The sequence below is a fragment of the Ambystoma mexicanum genome, chromosome 7p (assembly GCF_040938575.1).
Source record: "Ambystoma mexicanum isolate Mex_15411 chromosome 7p, UKY_AmexF1_1, whole genome shotgun sequence".
Taxonomy (NCBI): Eukaryota; Metazoa; Chordata; class Amphibia; order Caudata; family Ambystomatidae; genus Ambystoma; species Ambystoma mexicanum.
In genome coordinates, this window is record NC_090939.1 from 90,609,369 (window position 1) to 90,636,115 (window position 26,747).

At 51.3% G+C, this 26,747-nt stretch overlaps 1 protein-coding gene across 3 annotated transcripts in view; it reads left to right on the top strand.

Annotated features, from left to right (window-relative positions):
• Positions 1 to 26,747, top strand: part of GSK3B (glycogen synthase kinase 3 beta) — a 1,215,699-nt gene that overhangs the window by 611,036 nt on the left and 577,916 nt on the right. For all 3 annotated transcript variants that reach the window (XM_069635848.1, XM_069635849.1, XM_069635850.1), the window contains exon 4: positions 11,512 to 11,622. In XM_069635848.1, the coding sequence (XP_069491949.1) occupies positions 11,512 to 11,622 (111 nt within the window). The remainder of the gene's footprint in view (positions 1 to 11,511; positions 11,623 to 26,747) is intronic.

Below are 26,747 nucleotides of genomic sequence, written 5' to 3' on the forward strand. Positions count from 1 at the left end.
AGCGTATCACTAAGTCAACAGCGGTGCAAGGCAGTGCAGGACCAAGTCTGGCAGACTTCAGCAGATCAGCCACGCTGGCATGGAGCGATCAAGAGAGTCTCCCAGTATCTGTGCAGACACATTCAGCATACCATGTTCCAAGTCCCAGTGCTATTGGGCCAGTCATGCGGAGTGCAGCTGTGTGGGTGCTCGGGGCAGTAGCATTGAGGCCGCCAGAGGTGTATGAGGACCCTCCCCCCGCCCCTCCACAAGAGGTGTTGATACTACTGCCATTGGACCCTACTGTTAGAATGCAAGTTAAGGACCATCACAGGTATGAGTAGAACGGCTACGGGATGTAATCGCCCCTCCTTATTTATCTTGTATCCCCATGAGCCAGTGCGCAGTGAAACAAACATGCCGCTCACCTCTGACAATGCGACCTCTGCACTACCTGGCAATCAGCGACACCGGAAAGTCTGCGTTTGATCCCGCTTATCCGTGGGAGTGAGCGCCAGCGTACCTGCAGGTCTTTTCACCCTCTGGATAGCTCCGACCACAGAGCTGCAGTCTTCTGCATCACAACAGCAATGCCAGCATGAATACTAGATCCGCATTGAGCTGGCAGCACCCTCAGTACACTATACAACCTGGGCCGATTGCGTGCCCTGTACATGCCACCTCATTCTGCTGTGCCCCTCGAGGTGAATTCCACCGCGCTGTGTGGATGTGAGCCTTTGAAGTCACAAGTCTGTTCACCCCAAGTCTGGTCTGGCCTCGGAGCCCAGCTGCCCAGTCCAACGCAGACTTCTCGCTGTGCCGCTCTAGATCTCGAGGCGGGTGGTGGCCATCTTGGCATCATTCTGCTTGTTGTTCCTCGCAGGTAGTAGAGGTTCAAGACCCAACCAAAATACCTTTACAAAGTGGTACCCGATGCCCCAGGTATTCCGGTTCCTTAATGCACCGCTCAGTTTCAAGATTGGTGCTCCTGCATTCATATTGCTTTGCCAGTGTTCGTTTCAACAACTTATAACTTTCCTTCATAGGAAATGCTGGTTGCTAAAGGGTCCCCCTTTCCTTTCCTCATGAGGTCTTTTCAATGGTTTCACAATTGATCTTTAATATCTTTCTTTTTAATTCAGTATTGCTCACATCGGCTTTTGCTTTCATTTAAATCTTTATTCAAAAGTACTGGTTTTGGCTTACATTCATATCGGTATTCAAAACAAATGTCCTGGTTTTGCAAGCCGGTTTGCCGTGCCCGATGTCCCCCTTTTGTTGGCTGACTCACTAGTTGTACACAGTGATAAAGCAAGACTTCGACTGTCATGATCCTTCTGTCGTGCAGCCCCTCACGTTTTCTCCACAGCGGTTCTCTGTAGTTTTGCGTCTGCCACTGATGCGTTTCTTGCAGCTCGGGCTTCTCCGCAAAGCTCTGCTGGGTTACGACTGCTTCCTTGCTGCAGTCTGCCACGGAGTTCAAGCTACTCAACTCTGCTTCTCGCTGCATATGCTCTGCATTTGTCTCGTAGTCTAGTCTTGAGTGCTTCTTCTGCCACGCTGCCTTCCACTACGTGTCTGTGCTCCTCCAGCAGTCCGACCTGCTTCTCCAGCGGCCCCCATCTTCTCTGTTCATGTCACTTTTTTTAAACTTCCTACGAGTTTGATTGGTCCCAAAAAGACTAGATCACTCACTACCTGATTGGGAGTTCTGCATTGCTCTTTCGAAGGGATTGTGTCCACCGACGTATTCATCTGACAGTTGTGTCCCACAGCTGTGCACTTTGGAAACTTTTCAGCAGAGGGCGTCTTGCGTCGATCCCATGTCAGTTGAGGGTCGACATCACCGGATGTTAATATATAGGACGCACAGCGCCAGTTGCCTCAGTTCTGTTTTTTCCGACAGCGAACGCGTTAGCTTTGTGAAACTCGGCACGCCTCGTGGATTCTTCGAATCTGTATTTCTTCGACCCCTCCGACTCCAAGGTCTGGGTTTAAGACTTCCCGGGACTGCAAGTCCAAGATGTCGTTGACCAACCCGCACCGTATTTGCTTATGGTGCCTGGGTGAGTCGCACGATACTGACTGTTCCAAATGCCAGTCTCTTACAGCCAAGGCCTTGCATGAAAGAAAGGGGAGGCACCGTGCAGGGAAGCCTTCGAAAAAGTCGCGTAAGACCGGATCGAATTCTATGGTTTCCACTCTTTGGAGGATGGAGCCGTGCGTACGGTCGCCTGTCCCACGAAGTCCTCGACACCAGCGGAGTGGGCGGCGTTTAAAAAACAAATGATGGCGATTTTTCAGTCGCAAGCCATGGTTCCTGTCGTGCCTTCTCACGAAGCTGGCGGAGAACGCTCTCGATCTGCGGCTCGCACACCTTCGGGCTCGTGTAGCGACTCGCACCGGTAGCCCTCAAGGTCCCGTGCGGACAAGAGCAGTTGAAAGAGCCCTGCGTCCAGGTCTCGGTCCTCGTCCCCATCGAGACCGGTGCAGCCTGTGGAGGTACCGATGCCAGCGCCGACTCGTTTGGTGCCGGTCCAGTCGGACTCTGGCGATGCTGTTCCATCCCATCAGCCCACACCTGTAGCGGCGTTGATGCCGAAGGTGTCGGCGTGGATTCCATTGGGGCGGATTCCGGTGCCGAAGCCTTCGGTGGTCTTGACGTCTATGTTCTCGATGCCTTCTGCGTTTTTTGGGCTTACTGTGTCTGAGGAGTTTCCTGGGGCTTCCTCTATGGCTGGGAGGCCAATATTGGGCGCCAGGCCCTCTTCTGTCGCTGTGGCTGGGTTTTCTGAGCCTTTGCCTGACATTTTTGAAGAGCAGGAAAGATCAGACATTGGAGATCCTGTTTCTCAGGATGAGGCTCCGGGAGTGTTGGGTGACAGTCCATTGGAGGAATTGAGGCAGTCCCTACATGACGCCAGTGGCCTGGATATGTCTCCGGAAGGTTGAGTTTGGTAGGCCTGAGCCGGGGGCTCATGCAGACCTTGCCTACAGGCAGCTCATATGTAGGGTTTGCGAATACCTGGGGTGGTCCAGTCCCCCTGAGGATTTTATTCAGGTTGACCTTACTTACATCTTGGACCCTCTGACCCGGTATTGCCCTTCCATCTTAAATCGCACAAAAGGGTGTCTTTGGCTTGGCAGGCTCTGGAATCGCTTCCGGCGGTCAATAAGAATTTGTCAAAGTACCGCCCATCTGTTCGCGACCCCAGCTATTTGTCTACTCACCCCACTCCTGAGAGTTTGGTGGTTCAGGCGGCTACGGCCACCTCGAGGCAACAGGCGTACCCTATCATCCCTCCGGATAGGGACGACGAGCGCATCGACGGATGGGCTCGGAAGGTCTTTTCGTCAGGGAGCATGGCACTGAAGGCTGTCAACTCCACATGTGCCCTGGCAAGATTTACACACACTCTGTGGACCTGTATTTCCTACGTGGCTGATCATATTCCAGAAGGGAAGGAAAGGGATGGCTTCCTAGCAATTGTGCGTGACGGCAAGGATGCCATGTGTGAATCCCTTCAGTCGGGGTTGGACACGGCAGATTGTCGGCCGGTCCAGGGCTGCGAGCACCGTATTACTCAGGTTTGCGTGGTTGCGGAAGTCGGGGTTTGCTCCTGATGTGCAATCCCGTCTTCTGAACATGCCCTTTGATGGCATTCATTTATTTGGCAGCAAGGCTGACGATAGCCTTCAGAGGTTGTTGACCTCTGAAGCTGCAGCAAAGTCTTTGAGCGCTGCAGTACGTCAACCTCTGCCTTTTCGGCCTAGGGGACAGCAATGGAGGGGAGGTTCCTTTCGTTTCTACTCCTCTTTCGGTAGATCGAGAGGGGCTGACAGTCAAAGGGGGCACTGTAAGAGTACCTGTGGTGGAAAACAGGGTGCTCGGTGCCAAAGCCGCTCAGGCAGTTGCCTCTTTGCCCTCAGGCACTGCCGCAGCCACACCAGCTCAGTCATGAGGCCATGTACCATGGTTTGCAGGTTGGGGGTAGACTTGAGCAGCATCTTGGAGAATGGCGTGCCATTACTTCGGATGTGTGGGTTCTGGATATTATAGCCCACGGCTACTGCCTTCCCTTCCTTCAGCGGCCTCACGACAATCCACCGGGCAAGCTCACTTTGAAGTGTCCGGATCCACTCCTTGCGCGTGAAATCCTATCCCTATTGTAGAAAGGCGCCATAGAACTTGTGCCTGTAGCGGAGAGGAACAAGGGATGGTGTTCCCCTTATTTTTTGATCCCAAAGACAGACGGGGGATTGAGACCCATCATGGATTTGCAATGGTTGAACAAGCTTCTCAGGAAGGACAAGTTCAAGAAGGTCACTCTTTCTCAAGTCTTCCAGGCCCTTCAAATTCAGGATTGGTTGGTGTCTCTGGACCTCAAGGATGATTACTTTCATGTGCCGATTCATCCCAAGCACAGGAAGTACCTGAGGTTCGCGGCTGACGACTCGCACTTTCAGTTTCGGGTCCTGCTGTTCGGATTGACCTCTGCCCCGATGGTCTTCACCAAGCTGATGGTGGTGGCAGCATACCTCAGGAGAGGGGGGGGGGATTCATGTCTACCCCTACCTGGACGATTGGTTGATCAGGGTGCGTTCTCCAGAGCAAGCCCTGGATCATCTCTCCGTCTCCTGCCATTCCCTTCAAAAGCTGCGCTTCTCCCTAAATTTAAATAAGTCACATTTGACAACTTCCCAGCATCTCCAATACATCGGAGCAGTGCTCGACACGTCCCTGGGGCAGTGTTCGCCACCCCAGGTGAGGGCTTATCACATTCTGCAGATGGTGGGCAAATTTCAACGTGCCGAGAGTCTCCCGGCTTTCAAAATCTTAAGGTTGCTCGGCCTCATGGCATCCTGCATTCTTCTGGTGCCAGAGGCCAGACTGCAGATGAGATCTCTCTAGTGGGCTCTCAAGAAGCAGTGGTCGCAGTTCTCCAGCAAGATTTCAGATCCTGTTCAGATTATGATCTCGGTCGCCCGGGATCTTTGTGCCGACCAAGGCAATCTGATGAAGGGGGCACCGGTTTGGCAACCGTGGCTGGAGGTGACTATCATGATGGATGCCTCTCACAGGATGGGGCGCTCATGCCAACGAGTTGACGGCCAGACTCCACATCAATCTGTTGGAGCTGAGAGCCATCAGGCTGTCCCTGAAGGCTTTTCTGCCTTCTATGCGGGGGAAGACTGTCCTGGTTATGACGGACAACACAGTGGCCATGCATTACCTCAACAAAAAGGGGAGGCAGGGTCACTCCTGTTGTACAGGGAGGCGATGCAGCTCTGGTTCTGGGCCATACAGCAGAAAATTCGGATCTTGCAGTTCATTTGGCCGGAAACTAAAACGCGGTGGTGGACATCTGATCAGGCAGAGTGGGGTCTCTCACGAGTGGGAGCTGGCTCAGGAAATCCTTTTGGAGGTCTTCGCCCTTTGGGGGACCCCACAAGTGGATCTCTTCACCACCTGTGTCAACCGGAAGTGCGAGAGATTTTGCTCGCAGGGATTTCCCCCAAGATGGAGCCTTAAGGGACGCGTTCGTAGTGGGGTGGTCCTTCCCACTGCTGTACGCGTTTCCTCCAGTGCCCGTCATTCCTTAGGTGTTGCAGAGGTTACGGAGGTTCGGTTCCCGAATGATCCTCATTGCTCCGGCATGGGCCAGGAGAGTGTGGTACCCGGACCTTCTCGACATGTCCATCTTCCCTCCATGAGTCTTTCCTACCGAGACGATCTGCTCTGGTTGGGTGCAGGGGCAGGTTCTCCATCCAGATGTCGGGTAGCTCAACCTTCATGCTTGTTATCTGAAAGGTTGAGATACAAGGATTGGGACCTCCCGGATGACGTGATGGAGGTGTTGCTTTCAGCCAGGCGGCCCGCAACGAAATCCCTGTACCGTTGCTGGAAGTTCTGCCACTGGTACGGGGGTCCGAATGTCGATCCTTTCCAATGTTCCATTCCTATGGTGTTGTCGTTTCTGCTTTCTTTAGCCCACAAGGGCTTTCAAGTGGGTACCATTAAGGGTTACCTGGCGGCACTGTCTATATTTAAGCGCTCGTCTGAAGAGTGTTCATACTTTAAGATTCCTTTGGTTTCACAGTTTCTGAAAGGACTGTCTGTGTTTCCACCGTCCCCTTTCCAGGTGCCGGGTTGGGATTTGAATTTGGTTTTAAAGTTCCTGATGGGAGCTCTGTTTGAGCCCTTACATTCTTGTCCACTGAGACTTTTGTCTTTTAAGACTGTTTTTAGTTGCGGTTACTTCCGCACATAGAGTGAGTGAATTGGTGGCATTTTCTGCCAAGCCACCCTTTACTGTTTTCCATAAGGACAGGATTGTCCTGCGGGTGTGACCTTCTTTTCTTCCGAAGGTTGTGTTTGAATTTCATTTGAGCCAGAAGGTGGTGCTTCCGGCGTTTTATCCTCCTCCGCATCCTGGTAAGGAAGAGGAGAGGCTCCATAGTTTGGGTCCTAGGAGAGCTTTGAGCTTTTATCTTTCACGGATGTCCCGGGTCAGTGTGGACGATCAGCTGTTTGTAGGTTATGCTGGACACCGCTTGGGTCAGGCTTTCTAAACACACCTTGTCCAGATGGATTGTTTTGACTATCACTGAAAGCTACCGTTTGGCGGGGAAGGACCCTCCGGTAGGCTTATGGGCTCACTCTGCTAGGGGTGTGGCTGCCTCCACTGCTCTACTAAGGGGTGTTACTATTTGCAATATTTGTGAAGCAGCCTCATGGGCCTATGTCCATACTTTGTAAAACTATATTCCCTGGACTCCATCCATAGACAGGATTTGGCCTTTGGTAAGGCAGTCTTCTATTCAGCCATTTGATTGGGTACTCTAAATTTCACATTCTAAATTCTTTCCCTCCTCCATAGTGTGGTACTGCTTTGGGAGTCTGTAATAGATGTGGAATATGTCAGAGGACACATCTATCTGTATATACCTTTTGTATTTAATATCTGTATGTAAATATTAATACTGTGTAACTAAGCTTCGCATATTCTTGTAACTACTGCGCCCTGTTACCCTAGGGTATATTTGTGCATTATAAATAATAAAACAAATAGATGTGTGGGTTCTGGAGATCCTAACCCATGGCTACTGTCTCTCCTTTCAGCAGAGGCCGCACGACATTCCACCGGGGAAGCTCTTTGAAGCGGCCGGATCCACTCTTGCGCAGGAAATCCTATCCCTGCTGGAGAAAGGCGCCATAGAACTGGTGCCTGTAGCGGAGAGGAACAAGGGGTGGTATTCCCCTTATTATTTGATCCCGAAAAAAGACTGGGGATTGAGAACCATCATGGGCTTGTGTGTGCTGAACAAGCTCCTCAGCAAGGGCAAGTTCAAGATGGTAACGCTTTCTCAAGTCCTCCAGGCCCTTCAACTGCAAGATTGGTTGGTGTCTCTAGACCTCAAGGATGCTTACTTTCATGAGCCGCTTCATCCAAAGCACAGGAAATACCTGAGGTTCGCGGTTGGTGAATCGCATTTTCATTTTCTGGTCCTGCCGTTGGGATTGGCCTCCGCCCCGAGGGTCTTCACCAAGCTGATGTAGGTGGTGGTGGCAGCGTATCTCAGGAAAGGGGGGATTCAAGTCTACCCCTACCTGGACGATTGGTTGATCAGGGTGTGTTTTCCCGAGCAAGCCCTGGATCATCTGTCCATCTGCCACTCCCTTCACAAGCTGGGCTTCTCCCTCAATTTAAAGAAGCCCCATTTGACACCTACCCAGCGGCTCCAGTACATCGGAGCAGTGCGCGACACATCCCTGGGGCTGTGTTCGCCTCCCCAGGTGAAGGCCCATCACTTTCTGCAGATGGTGGACACATTTCAAGGTGCCGAGTCTCCCGGCGTTTGAGTTTTTGCGGTTGCTCGGCCTCATGGCATCCCGCATTTTCCTGGTGCCAGAGGCCAGGCTGCGGATGAGATCTCTGCATTGGGCTCTCAAAATGCAGTGGTCGCAGTTCCTCGGCAGGATGTCGGATCCTGTTCAGATTCCCCCCTCGGTCGCACAGGATCTTCTGTGGTGGCCCGTTGAATGCAATCTGATGAAGGGTGCTTCATTTTGGCAACCGTGTCCTGAGGTGACGATCGTGACGGAAGCATCTCTCACGGGTTGGGGTGCTCATGCCGACGGCCAGCAGCCGTTGGTCTCTGTCGGAGTCCAGACTCCACATCAATCTGTTAGTGCTGCGGGCTGTCAGGCTAGCCCTGAAGGCTTTTCTGCCGTCTGTGCTGGGGAAGAATGTCCTGATTACAACGTACAATACAGTGGCCATGCACTACCTCAACAAAAAAGGGGGGGCAGGCTCACTCCCGTTGTGCAGGGAGGGGATGCAGCTCTGGGCCATTCAGCAGGAAATTACGATCTCGGCAGTTCATCTGGCCAGAGACGAAAACGTGGCAGCGGACGCTCTGAGCAGACAGAGCAGTCTCACGAGTGGGAGTTGCCTCGGAAGTTTTGTTGGAGATCTTCGCCCTTTGGGGAACCCCACAAGTGGATCTCTTCGCCACCAGTGTCAACTGGAAGTGCGAAAGATTCTGCTTGCAGGAATTTCCTCCAAGAGGAGCCTTAGGGACGCGTTCGTAGTGGAGTGGTCCTTCCCACTGCTGTACACGTTTCCTCCAGTCCCCGTCATTCCACAGGTTTTGCAGAGGTTCAGTTCCTGGATGATCCTCATTGTTCCGGCATGGGCCAGGAGAGCGTGGTACCCGGACCTTCTTGACATGTCCATCTGCCCGCCACGCCTTCTTCCCTACCGAGAAGATCTGCTCTCACGGGAGGAGGGTCGGGTTCTCCATCCAGAGGTCAAGTCCCTCACCCTTCACGCTTGGTATCTGAAAGGTTGAGGTATAAGGGTTGGGACCCCCCAAAGATGTGATGGAGGTGTTGCTTTCGGCCAGGAGGCCAGCAACGAAAACTCTATACCGTTGGAGAAAGTTCTTTGACTGGTGCAGGGTACAGAATGTGGATCCTTTCCAATGTTCCATTCCTTTGGTTTTCTTTTTTGCTTTCCTTAGTCCACAAGTGCCTGCAAGTAGGTACCATTAAGGGTTACCTGGCGGCGCTGTCTATATGTAGGCGCTCGTCTGAGGAATGTTCTTATTTTAAGATTCCTTTAATCGCTCAGTTTCTAAAAAGGCTAACTAGTAAGTTTCCGCCGTCGCCTTTCCAGGTGCCGGGATTGGATTTTGAACTTGGTTTTAAAGTTCCTAATGGGAGCTCCATTTGAGCCCTTACATTCTTGTCCGTTGCGACAGTTGTATTTTAAAACTGTATTTTTTAGTTGCGGTTACTTCCGCATGCAGTGTGAGTGAGTTGAAGGCACTTTCCGCCAAACCACCCTTCACTGTGTTCCATAAGGACAGGGTTGTCCTTAGGGTGCGGCCTTCTTTTCTTCCGGAGGTTGTATCGGAATGCCATTTGAGCCAGAAGGTAATTCTTCTGGCGTTCTATCCTCGGCATCCTGGTAAGGATGAGGAGAGGCTCCATAGGTTGGATCCTAGGAGAGCTTTGAGTTTCTATCTCTCACGGATGTCCTGGGTCAGAGTGGACAATCAGCTCTTTATTGGTTATGCTGGAAGGCGTTTAGGGCAGGCTGTTTCCAAACAGACCTTATCCAGATTGATCATATTGACGATCTGGGTGTTACCGTTTGGCCGGAAAGGACCCTCCAGTGCCCTACAGAAGGGCGCCCAATTCGCAATATTTGCGAAGCAGCCACATGGGCCTCTGTCCATACTTTTGTGAAACATTATTCCTTGGACTCTATACATGGGCAGGATTTGGCCTTTGGTAAGGCAGTCCTCTGTTCTGCAATTTGATTGGGCATTCTAAATTGATGTAATTGTACATTCTTTTCCCACCTCCATACGTTGGTACTGCTTTGGGAGTCTTTCAAAGATGTGGAATACATCGGAGGACACAATCACTTCGAAGAAAAAGTTACTTATCTTACCTGGTAACGTTCTTTCGATGGGATGTTCCTCTGACGTATTCCACATCGAACCCTCCCTGCATGCCCCTCTACAGAATTTCTTATGTGATTGCAGCTTATGTTTCCGCAAGGCTTTCTGCAGTCATACTGGCAGTAGATTGGTGCCACACGTTCTGGGAAAAAACTACAACTGAGGCTACGAGCGTCATGCGTCCTAGATATAACATCCAGTGACGTCGACCCTCGACAGAGGCCCTCGAGGGACATCGTGTCGACGTCCTCGACGCAGGACGCCTATGCCGAAAGTTTTCCGAAACAGCAAAGCTGTGGTAATTACTGTCATAGATGTGGAATATGTCGGAGGAACATCCCATCGAAAGAACGTTGCCAAGTAACTTGTTCTCATGCATAGGCACACTGCAATCGCATGACTTGGAGGCACACTGAATGTCCCGCTTTATAGAATGCCCCTCTATACAGTGCAATGATGTGGGCCGGAGTTTGCCAAATTCTTGGGAATGCAGTCTGCCAAGGCATTCATTCTCATGTATATTTGCTTCTTATCCAGTGTACTATGCAAGTGCAGTAGAGGCAACAATCGCCAGAATTAAAAACTGAGCATGTCTTACAGGAGGTGTGATGCGCTTAGGAATCCAGTTGAACCTCTAACGACTTTAGAAATCTTGAAAACAGGTTGATGTTGGTGTCTATTTTTTGGCACAAATTACAGAAAAAAAGCACTTCCCTCTTTGCCCACCAACCCCAAGTAGTTGTTGCGCCCTTTTTTAGTGACATTTGTTTTTGGAAACTGTTCTTTGGGTCAATATAGTTCATTTATGTGAACAAATGTAATAGTTTTCCCCCAGAAGGTCTTATTTAAGGTATGGTTGACATTTGAAAATGTATATGCCTTCAGATATGACCCCAATGAGTTTATCCTATTGATAAGTGAAGTAATCCTCTAAATCTTTGTGCCAATATTGATCCGTTTTTGGTATTTAAATTGCTCAGGGGAAAAACACAGGGTGGAGGGGTAGGGGTGAAAGACCTAAGGAAGTGAGAAAGTAGAAATTCATTGTGGAGGGCAAATAGTGGCATGGTTATTTTCCCCGCTGAGTGAAGGCCATGATCTGTATTTTTGACGCATGTTAAGCATCGACAAAAGTGTATATGGCAAACAGAACGTGTGATTCACTCACTTCCTTTCTGATTAGTAACATGGATTCAAGCAGAGTGTTTATGGGCCATATAAATTGTTACCATTTTGTTTTTGCAAGTAATTGTCCTCTTCTTGATGTATAAAGTTGGTTGAGTACACAGCACAGTGGTGGCTACCTCCCTTGACTATACTTGGTAATATTCACTGGATCCAACTGAAGGATCTGGTACTCTTCCACACCTTAAGGCCACTGTCTGATGGAGGAGTAGTGGACTAGGGGATCTACCTCCTCGTAGACCCCACACAACAGCATGCATAGATTTCTGCTTACTCCACTGAGCGCTAGGCCTGTACCTCTACCACCTTGGTCAGAGTCTGAATGCCTATGTGATTAAAGTCTTATTGCTTTTCATTTTGTTTCTTTTTCAGAAAGATGAGGTGTATCTTAACTTGGTGCTAGACTACGTTCCTGAAACGGTATACAGAGTTGCCAGACATTACAGTCGAGCCAAACAGACACTCCCAATGATCTACGTCAAGGTAACCAGTCTAGGGATTGCCTTCTATACTACTGCTGTTAATGCATCTATGTACTGTGAATCTTGTCATTTATATGGGGCAATGAAGTGTTTACCCGTTCACACTGATTTCATGGAATATCTCAGTAGCGTTCAATCGGCAAGCCATAAGAGCAAAGTAAAGAATGCTCATATAGTGCTTTACCATGCACTTGCAGACTCTTGGCACCAAGACATGACAATGGGGAGATAATTTACTAATCCAGCTTTGGGAGTGTGGGGTGCTGCTTGAATTCAAGCAGGAAATAGTCGTGTCTTCAGGTGTTTTTCAAGAGATTTTTGCCATTGATGGCTTGCGTGATAAAGTGAGAATTCCATGTTAACAGGCTGGACATAGACAAATAGTCCCTAGATTTCATATATCAGATTGTGGGGCTATGTAGTGTTCGACCATTGCATGATGTTCTAGCTCATGCCAGCAAGAGTTTGTGTGGGGAAAGGCAACTGTCTTGTAGACCTTTTGATGTGTCCCACTAAGTCACCCATCTACTTAGCAATGGAAAACCTGCAAGTCCTCGAGCTGGAGATGCATCGTCTCTGCATTAAGCACACAGGGGACATTCCGTTATCTTCCGAACTCCTGAGATCCCAGTGAAGGCTGTTGGCACTACCAAGTAGTGTTAAAGGGCCATGACCATATTTTCTCCTCTGAGAGGTAAGAGCAGATGCCCTTCTGCGACCAGTGGTGAAATGTCTTCCCTTTTGGCACAGGTTACATTTAGCGTTCCAAAGAAAGCTCAATCAAGGATGCCTATGTGTTGAGGTACAGTGGGGCACCATCCGAAGCCGATGGGTCAAATGTTCAATATGGAGTGGATTGGGTGTGAACAGATTGAGACTATCAATTTGTTTTAGGTCGATTCAGTTTGAGCATATTGGCAAGCATTCACTATTTGAATGTGCCAATGCCTCCGGTGTATTTGCATTGTCCCATAGCATTTGTTGTGTTACTGACTCAGGTTAAACAGTTGATTACACAACACTATTGTGACCATTTTGAGGGGCAGCTAAAAGGTACAAGAGTACAGAGTGGAGGCATGCATGTCAATAGTCTGCTTTGTTCCCTAAGGCAATACAGGGTTGAGTCCCCTGTCTGGACTAAGGCATGCGCGAGGGGGTGGGAAGTCAGGCGTCCATGATTCTATCAATCTCTGCAGAATGTTGCGATTGGCCTGGCTTCCTAGTTGAAGTTTTGTTAGATCAATCTTTTACAAACCTTTTGGGTCCAGCAGATGGTTTAAGTTTTGAAAGGCCAAGTACTTTTAAGTATTATGTGACTACTGCCAGGGATGAGTTGAAAATAACGCAATGTGGCTGAGCTACTGTGAAGGACCTAGTGTGTACTTTGAGGACAGATGGCGGACTGAGGTCCAGTGCTGATCTCCGACACGTACTGCCATATACAAACTTTGCACAATGTTCTGAATGGCAATAGTTAAGTGCAGCTGAATCAGAATTAAACCACCCCCCGTGGCCCACTCAGCCCCAAATACATTAATAGTCCTTGTCAAGCAATTTCTTTGTAACAGAGACTGACTACTGCTTATTCAGCCCCTTGAGTAACTACTTATGTCGCTCTACCACGCATTGAGTAGCCAACACTTTGACTCTAATCACATTTGGGCTGTTATCACTTTGATTCTCCCTATGTTTCTGATTACACAGGCAGCATGCACTGGCAAAACTTTCCTAGGACAGCCAGGGGTTGGACAGAATTACTTGAGTCTAGGATATTACCTTAATTTAAAAGGGAAGATGGGTTCCTGCTTCTAATGTGTATTTATTTAGTAAGGAAGTCCTTTCTAACATAGGAAACGCAGAAGATTTGTTTCATATGGTGGAGGTAGTACCTGGGTAGGGTTTCCTTGCAGTTTTCAATGGTTGTCAGGATATGTATACCATGTGGAGGAGTGGTAATGTGAGTGAGCATGAATCGGGAACAGAATATAAGCAGGATGGCTCTCAGAGCATTGGGCTAGTATTTAGAGGTGCAATTTTACATACATGGGACATTACCGGGAAAGGAAGGCAGGCTGGCCAGTTAGTTGAGGGATGGCGTGGTGGTTTGAGGTACATCTTTACCGGCCAGAAATGGAAGCTTCAGCCAGGTCTTAAATCTATAGATGGAATTACTCTGGCTGTTCGGGGGGAAAGGGGGACAGAATTCCAGCACAGGGGAAATGGTGGAAACAAGTAGGAAGTAGATTTGGAGGAGGCACAATGGGGGCACGGGACAACAAGTTATTTAAATATTAGGGTTACTGAGCCTGTGAGGAGTGGGTAAGGCAAAAGGTGAGCGGGGGGGGGGGGGTAAAGGCCCATTAGTAGATGAGAGTAGGAACGTGGAAGGCATAAAGGGAAATCAAACTTGGTGTCCTAAATTGGAAGAGGAACTGGCTAGGCCATAGAGGGTGTGTAACAAAGTTGAGGACTTTCTTTAGGAAAATGAAGGATGAGGGGAAGCCCTAAGAGTAGACCCAACGACTAGTCAATTTTGCGGAGTTTCACAATGTAGGGATCCGTTTTTGGCAAGTGATCAGGGAGGTTGGGGTGAGCGGGAATCTTCCTTATGTTGAGAAGAGCAATCTCGGAGAGGGGGGTTGTTGCACAGCCTAAGTATGGAGACGTAGTTCTCGGTGCTCCATGCCTGGCCCGCTGACATCCTGGCATAACTAACCTTTTTCCTGCAACTAGGCTGGTGCAGGAGGTGGCAGAGAAGTGGTGCTGCACTGCTGCAGGGCCCAATCGGCCTAAAGGCTAGTCTGGACCTATGCGGGGGCCATTTGGCAGTGGTGTGCTGCTCTATTCAAAGACCTAGCTGGGGGGGGGGTCGCCTGGGTCTGGGAGGGTGTCCCACCCGCTGATGCCTGGTGACACTGGGCATCTGAAGCAGTGCCGGGGTGGAGGAGTGTGGCAGAGCCAGGATTTGGAATTGCTCGGAACAGCTGCAGTGGAGCGGCACAGGGGCTGTCTGGCACGGTGGTAAGCCCGGGCAAGCCCATTGTGGACCCTCCCATACGTTGGAGTGAATACTGCTGTGGGGACCAGCCATCACTGGGGGTTGGGGAGCGACGACCAGGGGCAGGGGGGGGTTACTCTTAGACTGTAGTGAAGGGAGGTGGGCTCGGGCCAGCAAGATACCCCATCCTCCCCACCCCCCCAGGTAAAATCGGAGCCAGGACTGGAGAACTGCCTGTTTAGGAGTGTTGCTTGCATGGCTTGACCGCTTGGACCCACTTGTGCGAGACACAGGGTTAGGATAAAGGCCCATGGGCGCACTGCAGGCCGAGGCGCACACACCCATATAGAGGGTAGTGCTGGAGAAGAGATGGCGAAAGATAAAATAAAGAGAGCACACTGAATAAAATGGACCAATATACAGTCTCCCAAACAATCAAGGCACAGGTCTCGACTGAAGTAATGAATACTGGCAATTCGCTGCCTGGTGGCCTCTCGCTCATGGATGTAATGGCGGCTATCGCGGATTGAAGATCTTCCATGGAAAATAAAATCTACTCCATTTCATCTGTCAATTTGCTTCATCAAGACATTCAGAAGAAATCCTTCATATGAGTGAAGCCAAAAAGAGTATTGCTGAATCCGAGGACACCCTCCTGACACTTAGTGCGCGGTACAAATATCCTTTTAACATTATCATCACTGGAGTGGCGCTTTGGCGGCTCTGAAAAGGGAAGGGGGTGGTGAGTTAGTGGGAACAAGCGGGAAAAGTGCAAGAGAGCAGTGATGTGCCGTTGGCAGCCTTAGCCCAGTTAACAGTTTGCTGGGCTTGGGGTGTCTTCCGGTCGGTAGCTGTTGTGCGAGTCTGTTTTGTTGCAGTGTAGTGAAGTTTGTGCGTTTTTTTGTGCTATAGGGTTGTGGTTGTTTGGTTAGAGTTTGAGAGGTGTATGCAGAGGGGTGAAATTGTTAGTGGGTTGTTTATTGGCATCGCTGTCTAGGAGTGATGTGATAAATTTCTGCATTCTTTCTAGATGTGGCGTGTGACTATCTCAATGACATTCACAATCCCTTCCTTATGTGACGTCTATCAATATCCACAATTGTTTTCAAATATGGCATTGGCCCAACTTTGAAAGATCCTGTGCATATGTGAGGTGAGCCAGCATTCACAACTCTATACAGATCTGGCCTCAAGAGCATTGCCAATGCACACCTGACGTGGCCCTGGCCAACAATCGCCACTCCATCCAGATGCGGCACTTGCTGTCATGATGCCTACCCCCGGAGCACCAGGCCAGGCCCAGCACCCCCAGGAGCAGGCATCATTCCCCCGGGTAAAAGCCCAGCGGCCCCTTATAGGGGCTCTTTGGACTCTGTCCTGGCGCCGTTGGCGCCAGGCTCATAAAGGAAGGTGTTTTGTGCACTTACCTGATGCAGACCATGCTGCAAGATTCAGGCCTCCCTGAGACCTGAAAGGGACTATTTTGCCACTCGGGCGTGGCCAGGGAAGGATACTTACCTGGAACTACTTTGGGGGCTATTTAAGCCACACCCAGACAGTAGCTCACGCTTCGCGTTGTTCTGCATCCAAGCAGCTGAACGCTCACCGTGTCTGCTCCTGCATCTGGTCTCCAGCCACGCCCGCCTCGATCCTGGAACACCTGTAAGGAAAGAAGAGAAGAGAAAGGTAAAAAACAAAATTTTATCAAACTTCTTACCTGCATCCGGAACCTTCACGCCAGCGTTCCTGAGAAAAGACTTGCATTTAAAAGCACTGCGTTGCTCGCTGCAGCGCCACGCTTCACTCACCTGTCCTCCGGGAGTTCTTCTGGCTCCACCGCGACTGTCTGCACCGGTCGCCACATCTCTGCGCCTAGGGGAGAGAAGAAGAGACAAAAGGTGAGCAGAAGGAACATATGAGGAAAGCCTAATTTTCCGCCATAACACTTACCGGTCTTCTGTTGGTGGACCATTCCTCATTTCGGGTCGGCGCCGCTTCGTTGGCAGGTACCGCATCCCGGCCCCTATGGGGAAAGGACAAAAGACATTACTGGAGGAATATAAAGACATTAAGAGGGATCGCCCCCATCGCTAACTCACCTGAGTTTACCATCAGCAATTCAATCCCTCAACGCATCGCCTTCATTCTGCACCTGAAATAAAGGACATATCACAGGTTAGGAAGGCAACAGAAAAGGAGGCTCTACACTTAAACCTTTGTAATCTTCATACTTGCGGCGTTCCGCTCGGAAAAGTCAAGTGGATTTTGCCAGCGCCATTCTGAAAACCAGTGAAGTAACTGGATAAACACGCGCCCCTGCACCAGAAGCAGGATGGAGAGTTCATCCTTTCAAATCATAAGGTGAGCTTCAACCGGGGATTTCGGAGGAAGTTAGAGAAGAACGAAAGGGGGAGCAAGCACACTATTCTGCAGACTGTTAATCCCCTTTCTCATCTGCAGAAGGATATTCCTACGGGCCAGACAAGCAAGATTTGAGGGTCCTGTTCAGTCGGTGTTCCGAGTTCTGCGCATCACGCTCGAAGAGGCCACAGCAACCCAGACTAGACCAGCGCCTCCGTGGGAGTCAGGTGAGCGTTACACTGGCCGACACCCACAATCCCATCAACCGTTCATGCAGGCCACTGTTCACAATCCCAGTGCGGCACCTGCCACCGTTCACAACTGTCAGGGTCAAGTTCATGTTCACAAATCCATCACCTGCCAACACTCGGAACTCTAGCCCGGTATGGCACTTTGTAACATTCATTGGGTGGGAGAGGTTGTTGGATGGTGTTGGGCTGGTATGCTAATTCTGTCCTTGTGGGGTTGACGCTTGTGTCCTATTCCACCTAGCGTCGTTTCTCTTGTGGGAGTTTCCTGCAGTCAGTTCTGGGTGTTGTCTTTGTCATCCTAAATTCTGTCAATCTGTTCTTTGTGTTTCCTGTTTGATTGTTTAGTTTCAATTTGGTTCTGAGGTATTGAAGAGCCGGGTTTATAGTAATTTCCTAAATTGTGGGTGGTCTTTGGTGTTTATTTCTTTTGGGATATTCCAGGTCTTTGCAGTCAGGTGGGAGAAAGAGGAACCCCCTTGTTTTTTTCTTGACGTATGGTTTTGGTTCCAGGCAGATTTCATTGCTTGATCTGATGAGTCTCGTTGACTTGTAGATTTTCTTTTGTAGGAATTCAGCTCCTGGTCCACTGATTGCCCTGTGTGTTATGCACATTGTTTTGAAGGCAATACAATGTTTGACTGGGAGCCAATGTAGTATTTTTTAGTGCTGGAGTGATGTGGTCTCTTCTGGATAGTTTGAGGAGACTGGCTGCTGCATTTTGGATGTGTTGTAGTTACTTCAGGAGGTATTCTGGCTTCCTGAGGCAGAGGCTGTTTGTGTAGTAGATTCTTGACATGATGACGGCGATGATTGTAAGTGTTTTGTTGGTGCATTTATTTGTGGTTCTAAGGTTAAGGTGTTGTCCATCAGGACTCCCAAATTCTTTATAACCTTAGATGGTGTGGGCGTGGTTCCCATTTCTGTCGGCCAGGGAATGTAGGTGGTGTCCTCTTGGTTTTCAGATATAATCAGGATTTCTGTCTTTCTTGGTTTGATTTTCAAGTTGTTGGCGTTCATCTAGTTGGACTTCTTTTAGACATTCTATTAGAGTTGAGTGATCAGCTTGAGTGTCTTCGATTTTGTAGAGGATTTGGGTGTGGTCTGCATAGTTGTAGCATGTCATTTTGTATATTTTGGAGATCCTGATTACTGGAGTCTGGTAGATGTTGAAGTATAGTGGTGATAGTGAGCATCCCTGTGGTACTCCAGTCGTTAACTCGTGGAGTGGATTTGAAGGGTTTTATCCATACGGTTTCTGTTCTGTCTTCTAGGAATGATTTAATCCAGAGTAGTGCCATGTCAGTTATCCCTATATCTTCCAATCTTTTGGTTAGGGTGTCATGGCTTACTGTGTCAAAGGCTGTGGAGAGGTCTAGCAGAATCAGAGCTGAGGTTGTGTAGAGTCTGAGTTTGTTTTTAGGTTGTCCAAGATGGATAGTATTGCCAATTCTGTTCCGCTTGCGGGTCTGAAACCAACTTTTCTCCAGCATGGGGTCTGGCATGGATTCACATGCTCATGAATATTCCCCGTCGTCAGGCTGGGAATCCTCGGTAAAGAAAAAACCAGTATCAGTTTCGTTTCTGATCTGTCTTTCGTAGTAACAACCAATCACTGGTCTCTGCGTCATACTGACCACAGCCAATGACTGCCCTCTACCTAAGCACCGCCTCTGGCAGCCATCTTCAGATTTTTACCGCACGTTCATGTGTTGGGATCCTCGTGCTATTGCTCTCGAGCGTTAGTGCTATTTTTCGCGCTTTTTCACAAAAAACTTCGATTCTTTCGGTCAAAAGAGCCTCAAGCTCCACCGATCCTACATCCGATCAACGGGGACCCGTGTCGGATTCGTCTGTGCCCCTCAAGGGTGAAGATTTCGTCGAGCTACACTTCGGAGGACTCCAGAAGCTTCTCAGGCCCGGTCTCGGAGATGGCCCAGGAGAAGGGAAGCTCGACGCCCGGAAAGCTGTTCAGGGTCTGCCCTGGATGCCAGCTGCAGAACGTCTTTAAGGAGGACGAACACTCTTTCTGCCTTTACTGCCTTCATGAGGACAAGACGCAAGTGGAGAAGGACTGTGCGTTTTGCGGCAACATGTCGGAACGGACCATGAAGGACCGCCATCAACGTCTCGCCAACTGGCTGGAGGGTAAGAGCCCGTCTGGCGAGAAGAAGAAATCCGAGCGGTCTTCTAAGACCTTTGAGGGCGCCCCGGCGACGGGGGCCCAACATAAGGCTAAGCACCGCGAGTCCGCTGGCACCGGGAGCGCCGAACGGTCGGGCTCTACGGGCGCCAGGCAGGGCGCACCCTCCCCGGCACCATCAACCACGAGCCAACGCTCTGGGTCGGGTAAGAGGAAGGCCGAGCACCCGGCGAAGCTCCTGGAGAGGCCCCGGTCGAGCTCTAAGGCAGAGGAGGAGCGTGGCAGTGCCCCCTCCCTCAAGGATAAGGCGGTGAGCGCACCTAAGGTGGTGAAGGCCTTGATCCATCCGACCAAGCCCTCTATCGAAACGGTCGCGGCGGCCCTGGCTCAGCCTGTGGAGGCTGCACCAGTGGTGGCGACCTCGGGGCCCAGAATCTCCCTGCCTCCTCGGAGGGAGTCTTCTTTTGTGCCCATCGGTAGGACCCCCGTGAAACCCTCCGTGGGGAAGAAGGGGGGGGCAGGGCGTCGTCGTAGATTCGGCCTCAACCTCAGAAGAGGAGCTGATCGAGGTCTTAAGCCACGGCCTAGGCGTGGAAGAAGGCCAGCCCGTCGGAATGGACCCCGACGCAGGTGACGACGACATCGTCGAGGATACCGACGGGGCCCCTGCTCGCCCGTCGGACTCCCCTCTGCCAGCGCCGCAAGACAACTCGGCGGCCATTTTGTTGGCCATACAGTCCTTATGCTCCGAGATAAGGACGAGGCTACCGTTACCGACGGAGGAACCTCTCCCGTCGGGGGATCCAGAACCGGGACCTTCTGGTGTTCCCCCTACCAAGAAAAGAAGGATCCATCCACCACCTCCTTTTCAACCGTCGCGCCCCGTCCAGCCCTCCTCCCTGTCCACCCGAGGGGATGATACGGGGACTGACACGGCAGCGACGGGTACGGACGACGAGGCATACGACGAGGATTTTCCGTCGTCGCCTCCCGCCAGGGCTTCTCCGCCCGACGAGATCGGATCTTTCCACTCCATGATCTCCAGGGCTTCCGAGCTTTTCCAACTCTGCCCTGAGGAGAAGAAAAAGGAAGGCTTCCTTTATCAGCGGCGCGAGGCCAAGAGGAAGACGGTCCTCGCAGTGCCTCTGTTGGACGACATTTGGGATGAGGGCCTTTCCCTCCTCAAGAACCCTTCCACGACGCCAGCTAGAAGAGACCGGTACGAGAAAAAGTACCGGGTCCCGGACACGGCCCCCCTGTGCCTCCGGGCGCAGCCTACCCCGGATTGCGTCGTCTCCGCGGCAGCCAGGAAGAAAGCGGGGGGGGGGGTGCGGCCTCCACATCGACTTCCCCGCCGGACGGCGAGGGAAGGAAATTGGATGCTATGGGACGTAGAGTCATCTCGTCGGCAGCGACGACGATTAAAGCGGCCAACGCCTTGGCTATCGTGGCTCGCTACGACAGGGAGCTCTGGTACAAGATAGCTCCCCTGCTGGATTTTCTGCCGGACGACAAGAGGGCGGAGGCCCTGGAGATCCTGCAGGAAGGTGAGGTGGCCTCGGACCACGCCATCACCGTGGCGACGGACATCGCCGACACTGGGTTCCGCCAGCTGGGCAACGGCGTTTGCCTTCGACGTCGTGGATGGCTCAAAGCTACGGACTTCCGGCAGGACGTCCAGACCAGAGTCCTGGACATGCCCTTCGACGGGAACAATCTGTTTGGAAAGACAGTGGACGATTCCCTTCAGGCCATCAAGGCGGATACTGAGACGGCCCGGGCCCTTGGAGTTCTGCAGCAACGACGGACGCCCTTTCCGAGCAGCGGAGGCAAGGGCGCCTCCAAAGGTTCCGGCGGCGGTTTCGCTTCCTACCGTCAAGCGGCCCGCTCGTCGTCGCAAGAGGCCTACAGAGGACGAGGCAAGTCTAGCGGACCCCGCCGTCGTCGCCAAGGAGGTCAAGGCGGCAAGGCCGCGTCCAAGCAGGATTGAACCGGCCGTGGGGTCGGGCCCCCACCGAAGCACCCCGGTGGGAGGCCGGCTGGCGGGCTTCGTCAGCGTGTGGGAGTCCATCTCCACCGACCGTTGGGTGCTGGACGCCCTGGCCCGGGGCCACGCGCTCGAGTTTCAAAGAAGGTGCCCGCGCGTCCCCCCCGTGGCCAGGAAAGAACTTCACGCCCCTCAACTTCTCCTGGAGGTAAAGGCGATGCTCAGGAAGGGCGCCATCGAACTCGTCCCAAAGGGGCTTCGGGGCTCCGGAGTCTACTGGAGATACTTCCTCGTGAAGAAGAAGACGGGAGGATGGCGCCCCATCCTAGACCTGCGACGTCTGAACAAGTTCATCAAGGCGCAGAAGTTCCGGATGGTCACCCTCCAGCACGTCCTGGGTCAGCTGGAGGAAGGAGACTTCCTATCGTCGTTGGATTTGGAGGATGCCTACTTCCACATTCCCATCCTAAAGGGGCACCGGAAATTCCTCAGGTTCGTGGTCCAAGGGCGTCATTACCAGTTCAAAGCCCTTCCCTTCGGACTACGGTCGGCACCCAGGGTATTCACCAAGTGCCTCGCACCGGTGGCGGCGCAGCTGCGCCGCGAGGGGATTCACGTCTACCCCTACCTGGACGACTGGCTCATCCGCGCCAAGACGAGGGAGCTCGCCGTGGTCCACACGGCAAGGACCGTCCAACTCCTCACGGACCTGGGATTCTCCGTGAACTACGCCAAATCCCACCTGGTGCCCGCGCAAGTCGCACTGTTTCTGGGAGCGAGGCTCGACACAGTGTCCCTTCTGGCCTCCCCGTCGGAGGAGAGGACCAGGACCATCTTGGGCAAGGTGCAACGGATGTTGGTGGCCGACGCGGCCAAAGTGAGGTCCATCAAGTCCCTCCTCGGGATGATGTCTTCCTGCATCTACCTCATTCCCATGTGCAGGCTCCGGATGCGCCCGTTGCAAGAATTCCTGGATGCGCGCTGGATCCAGACGACGGGCAGCTTCGAGGAAAGGATCAAGCTCGACGAGAGCTTCCGACGAGCGATCCGGTGGTGGGGCACCCGCGCGCATCTGACGGCGGGCATGGACTTCCAGGCCCCAGCCCACCAGGAGACTGTGACCACGGATGCCTTCCTGGAAGGGTGGGGAGCGCACACCGAAAATCTGCACGCAAGGGGACTCTGGCTCCCGACGGAGAAGTCCCTGCATATCAACGTCCTGGAGCTCCGTGCAGTGTTTTGGGCCCTCAGGTCCTTCCTTCCGTCCCTCAAGGGCAAGGTGGTGAGGATCTTCACCGACAACACCACCACCATGTTTTACATCAGGAAACAGGGCGGCACCAGGTCCCCAGCGCTGTCCAAGGAGGCGCAGGACCTGTGGCATTGGGCCGTCGCCCAAGGGATTTTTCTGGTGCCGTTTCATCTGGCAGGGATAAAAAACACCATCGCCGACTCACTCAGCAGGGAGCTGCGCTCGTGCCTCGAGTGGGAACTACGGCAGGATCTGGTGGATCGCCTCTTCCGACGGTGGGGCACACCCCGGATCGACCTGTTCGCGACGGCGACGAACACCAAGTGCCGGAGGTTCGCCAGCAGGTTTCCCCAGACGAGGAGCATGGGCGATGCTTTCTCGTTCCCCTGGGAGGGCCTGTTCCTCTACGCGTTCCCTCCTTTGCCTCTGCTAATCCGGCTCATTAACCAGCTCAAGAGGTCACGGTGCAGGATGATCCTCGTCGCACCTGCGTGGCCGAGGCAGATATGGTTCCCGGACTTGCTGGACTTGTCAGCGTCCCCGCCGATCAAGCTGCCGGCGGACGCGGATCTACTCTCCAGGGAAGGAGGCGCCATCCTCCACCACGACCCGAAGTCGCTGAACTTGCAGGCCTGGCTCCTGCAGCGCTAGAGTTTGGAGGATACGACATACCGGCCGATTGCAGAGAGGTTCCTGCAAAGGCCAGGGCGTCCTCGACTCCTACGGACACAAATGGAAGAGGTTCTCTGTCTGGTGCCGCGCACAGAAGATTAACCCTCTACGGATTACGGCTCCCCAAGTACTGCCGTACCTGCTGACGCTGGCCAAAGCTGGTCTGGCACACGCGTCCATCAAGATTCATCTTGCTGCGATCTCCCGATACACCAGAACCACGGGGCGGACGTCCTTGTGGTCTCATCGTCTGGTGAAAGAGTTCATGAAGGGACTGTTCAGATCGTTCCCGCCGGTGAAGGCTCCGGCCCCGGCGTGGGAGCTCAACGTGGTGCTGACCAAGCTCATGGGACCTCCGTTCGAGCCTCTGCACTCGGCCCCGTTGAAGTTTCTATCGTGGAAAACAGCTTTTCTTGTGGCCATCACCTCCGCACGACGAGTGGGAGAGATCCAGGCCCTTTCCTGCAAGGCCCCGTACTTGACTTTCCACGACACAAGGGTAGTGCTCAGGACGCACCCCTCCTTCATGCCCAAGGTACCGTCGGACTTCCATCTCAACGAACCCTTGGTGTTACCTGTGTTCTTCCCGTCGCCTTCGTCGCCGGCTGAGAGGACTTTGCACTCGCTGGATGTAGCTAGAGCGCTGAAGTTCTACGTGGACCGCACGAAGGGTTTTCGGAAGACGTCACAACTCTTTGTGAACTTTGGACCTGTCAATCAGGGGAAGGCTCTCTCGAAGGCTTCCATCTCCAGATGGCTCTCCGGCTGTATCATGTGCTGTCACCGGTTGGCAAACCGACCGCTGCCTGGCCGTCCGAGAGCCCATTCCACCAGAGCGATCGCAGCTACCACGGCGTTCCTATCTGGTGTGCCCCTGCTGGACATATGCAGGGCTGCTACGTGGAGGTCGACGCACACCTTCACGAAATTCTACTGCGTCGACCGGGATTCCAGGGAGGAGTCCAGGGTCAGCCAAGCAGTGCTGCGCAACCTGTTCGCCTGAGGTGAGCCTGGTGAGGAGGTAAGATGCTTAATGTTGAGTTGATGTGATGCTTGATGTTGAGCCTTTGCCACCTCCCGTGGTTGTGCATGTGTGTACTGCTATGTATTCTTTATTCATGAGCATGTGAATCCATGCCAGACCCCATGCTGGAGAAGGAACAAGTTACTTACCTGTAACTGTTGTTCTCCAGCATGGGTCTGGCATGGATTCACATGCGAACCCTCCCGCCTACCCCTCTGCGGCTCTTCACTTGGTCATACTGCCACTTCACGTGCTTCCAAATCTGAAGATGGCTGCCAGAGGCGGTCCTTAGGTAGAGGGCAGTCATTGGCTGTGGTCAGTATGACGCAGAGACCAGTGATTGGTTGTTACTACGAAAGACAGATCAGAAACGAAACTGATACTGGTTTTTTCTTTACCGAGGATTCCCAGCCTGACGACGGGGAATATTCATGAGCATGTGAATCCATGCCAGACCCATGCTGGAGAACAACAGTTACAGGTAAGTAACTTGTTCCGTGCTTGGTCTAGCAAGTTGTGTTTTCTACATGTTCTTGGGTTAATTTGTATACGCAAGTTTCTAGGAGTTTTGCTGGCTAGGGAATGTTTGAAATTGGTCTTTAGTTGGAGAGGTCATCCACATCACCACGTTTTTTTTTAAAGCGGTTTAATAATTGCTGATTTGAAGGATCGTGGTACAGTACCTGTTGTAAGTTAAACATTTAGGAGGTTTCTGTAGTATTCTGATGGCATTCTTTGTGCGAGGATTGATTTGTAGATGTCAGGGGGGCAGTTTGTGCTGAGGCTCCTCGTCTGGTTTGTTGAGTGTTGGAGTTGGTTGGTCTGTTTTGTATGATTTGTCGGATGTCTTTGATTTTGTTCTTGAAATGGTCTGCCAAGTGGTTTCATAGTTTCTCTGAGGGGGTTGTAGTGTTGTCGCAACCAGGTGGGTTTCTCATTTCTTTTATGATGTTGAACATTTCTTTTTGTGTGTTGGTGGCATTGGTGATTCTGTTACCATAATGCCTTCTCTTCACCTTTTTGAATGTCCTTCTTGTATGCTTGGATTTGTTTCTGGAATGGGGTTTTCTTGTCTTGGTTGTATTCTTTCCTCCATTCCAATTCCAGTTTCTTGTTCTTTTTCATGGTGCTAAGTAGTGGGGTGAACCACTTAGCCATTGCTCTTTTTTTCTTCAGGGATTAAATGGTTTTTCCGGGGCAATGTTTTCAAGTGTATTCGCAACACATTTGTTGAGTCGCTCAGCTTTCCATCTAGGTCTGCCAGCTCCAGTTCTGTTCTTGAATGTTTGGTGATCTCGAGTTCCATTAGGCTGCTTGCTTTGACGGTTTTCCAGTTCCTTTTTGTGGTGGTTGTGAGCTTGAAGGGCTGGATGCGGTCTTGGGTTGGGTGTTTGATCACGAATGGGATGATGAGATGGTCGCTCCCCAGTATTTGTATTGGTGGTGCCGTGGTGATACGATTTTTCTTGGCGAAGATTGCGTCAAGGGTGTCCTGCCAATTGTGTTGCCCATTTGACCAATTGTTGTAATTTCATGGTTGTTAGCTGCCCAATTAGCGAGTTTTGAGAGTTGTCGTTTTTTCTTCAAACCAAATGTTGAAGTTCCCCATGATTATTAGATGTCTGTGCTCGATGGCTATATTGGTGATGGCTTCTATGAAGTTGTCAACGAAGGTTGCATCGTATGTTGGTAGTCTGTAAATAAGTATGAATTTGTTTGTTTTTGGGTTCGCTGATAGCTGTATGACCTTGGTTTTGCAGTTTAAGTTAAGAGGTTTGTCTGTTTTTACTTTCAGGTGTTCTTTGAATGCTACTGCGAGGCCTCCTTTTATTTTTTTTTGTATTTTTTTTTCCTGTTTACCTTAAAGGCATGGTCTAGTAAAAAATGTTGTTTAAAAAATAGATTGGCAACATAAAAAAAAATACTAGCATTCTCTTTTTTAAAACTTCCTTCCTACGCGGAGGACTGGGACCAGAGACCAGCGCAGGAAAGCTGCAGCTGAATCTCGTTAAGTGCTATTTATGGAGGAGCCCGGAAAACTTAGAAATAAAACCGCAGCTTTAAAAACGTATTTATGTTTGCGGTCGCTTTTGAAGCGACCGCAAACATAAATACAACGTTATTGTGTTGGAAAACGCTGCGGTTTTTCTTTCCAAGTTTCTCGGGCTCCTCCGGCTCGGAGGAGCCTGAGAAACTCGAAAGAAAAACCGCAGCATTTTCCAACACAGCCGCGTTTTCTGCCTGAATCTGCTTTCCCATTTGGGGCTCTCGGGCTCCCTCTGGGGAGCCCGAGAGCCCCAAATGGGAAAGCAGATTCAAGCAGAAACAACGCAGCATTGCGGAAAACAACCGTGTTTCCGGGCTCCTCCAGCCCGGAAAACTTAGAAAAAAAAACGCAGCTAGTGCTTATTTTTAAAAATAAATAAATAGCACTTACCGAG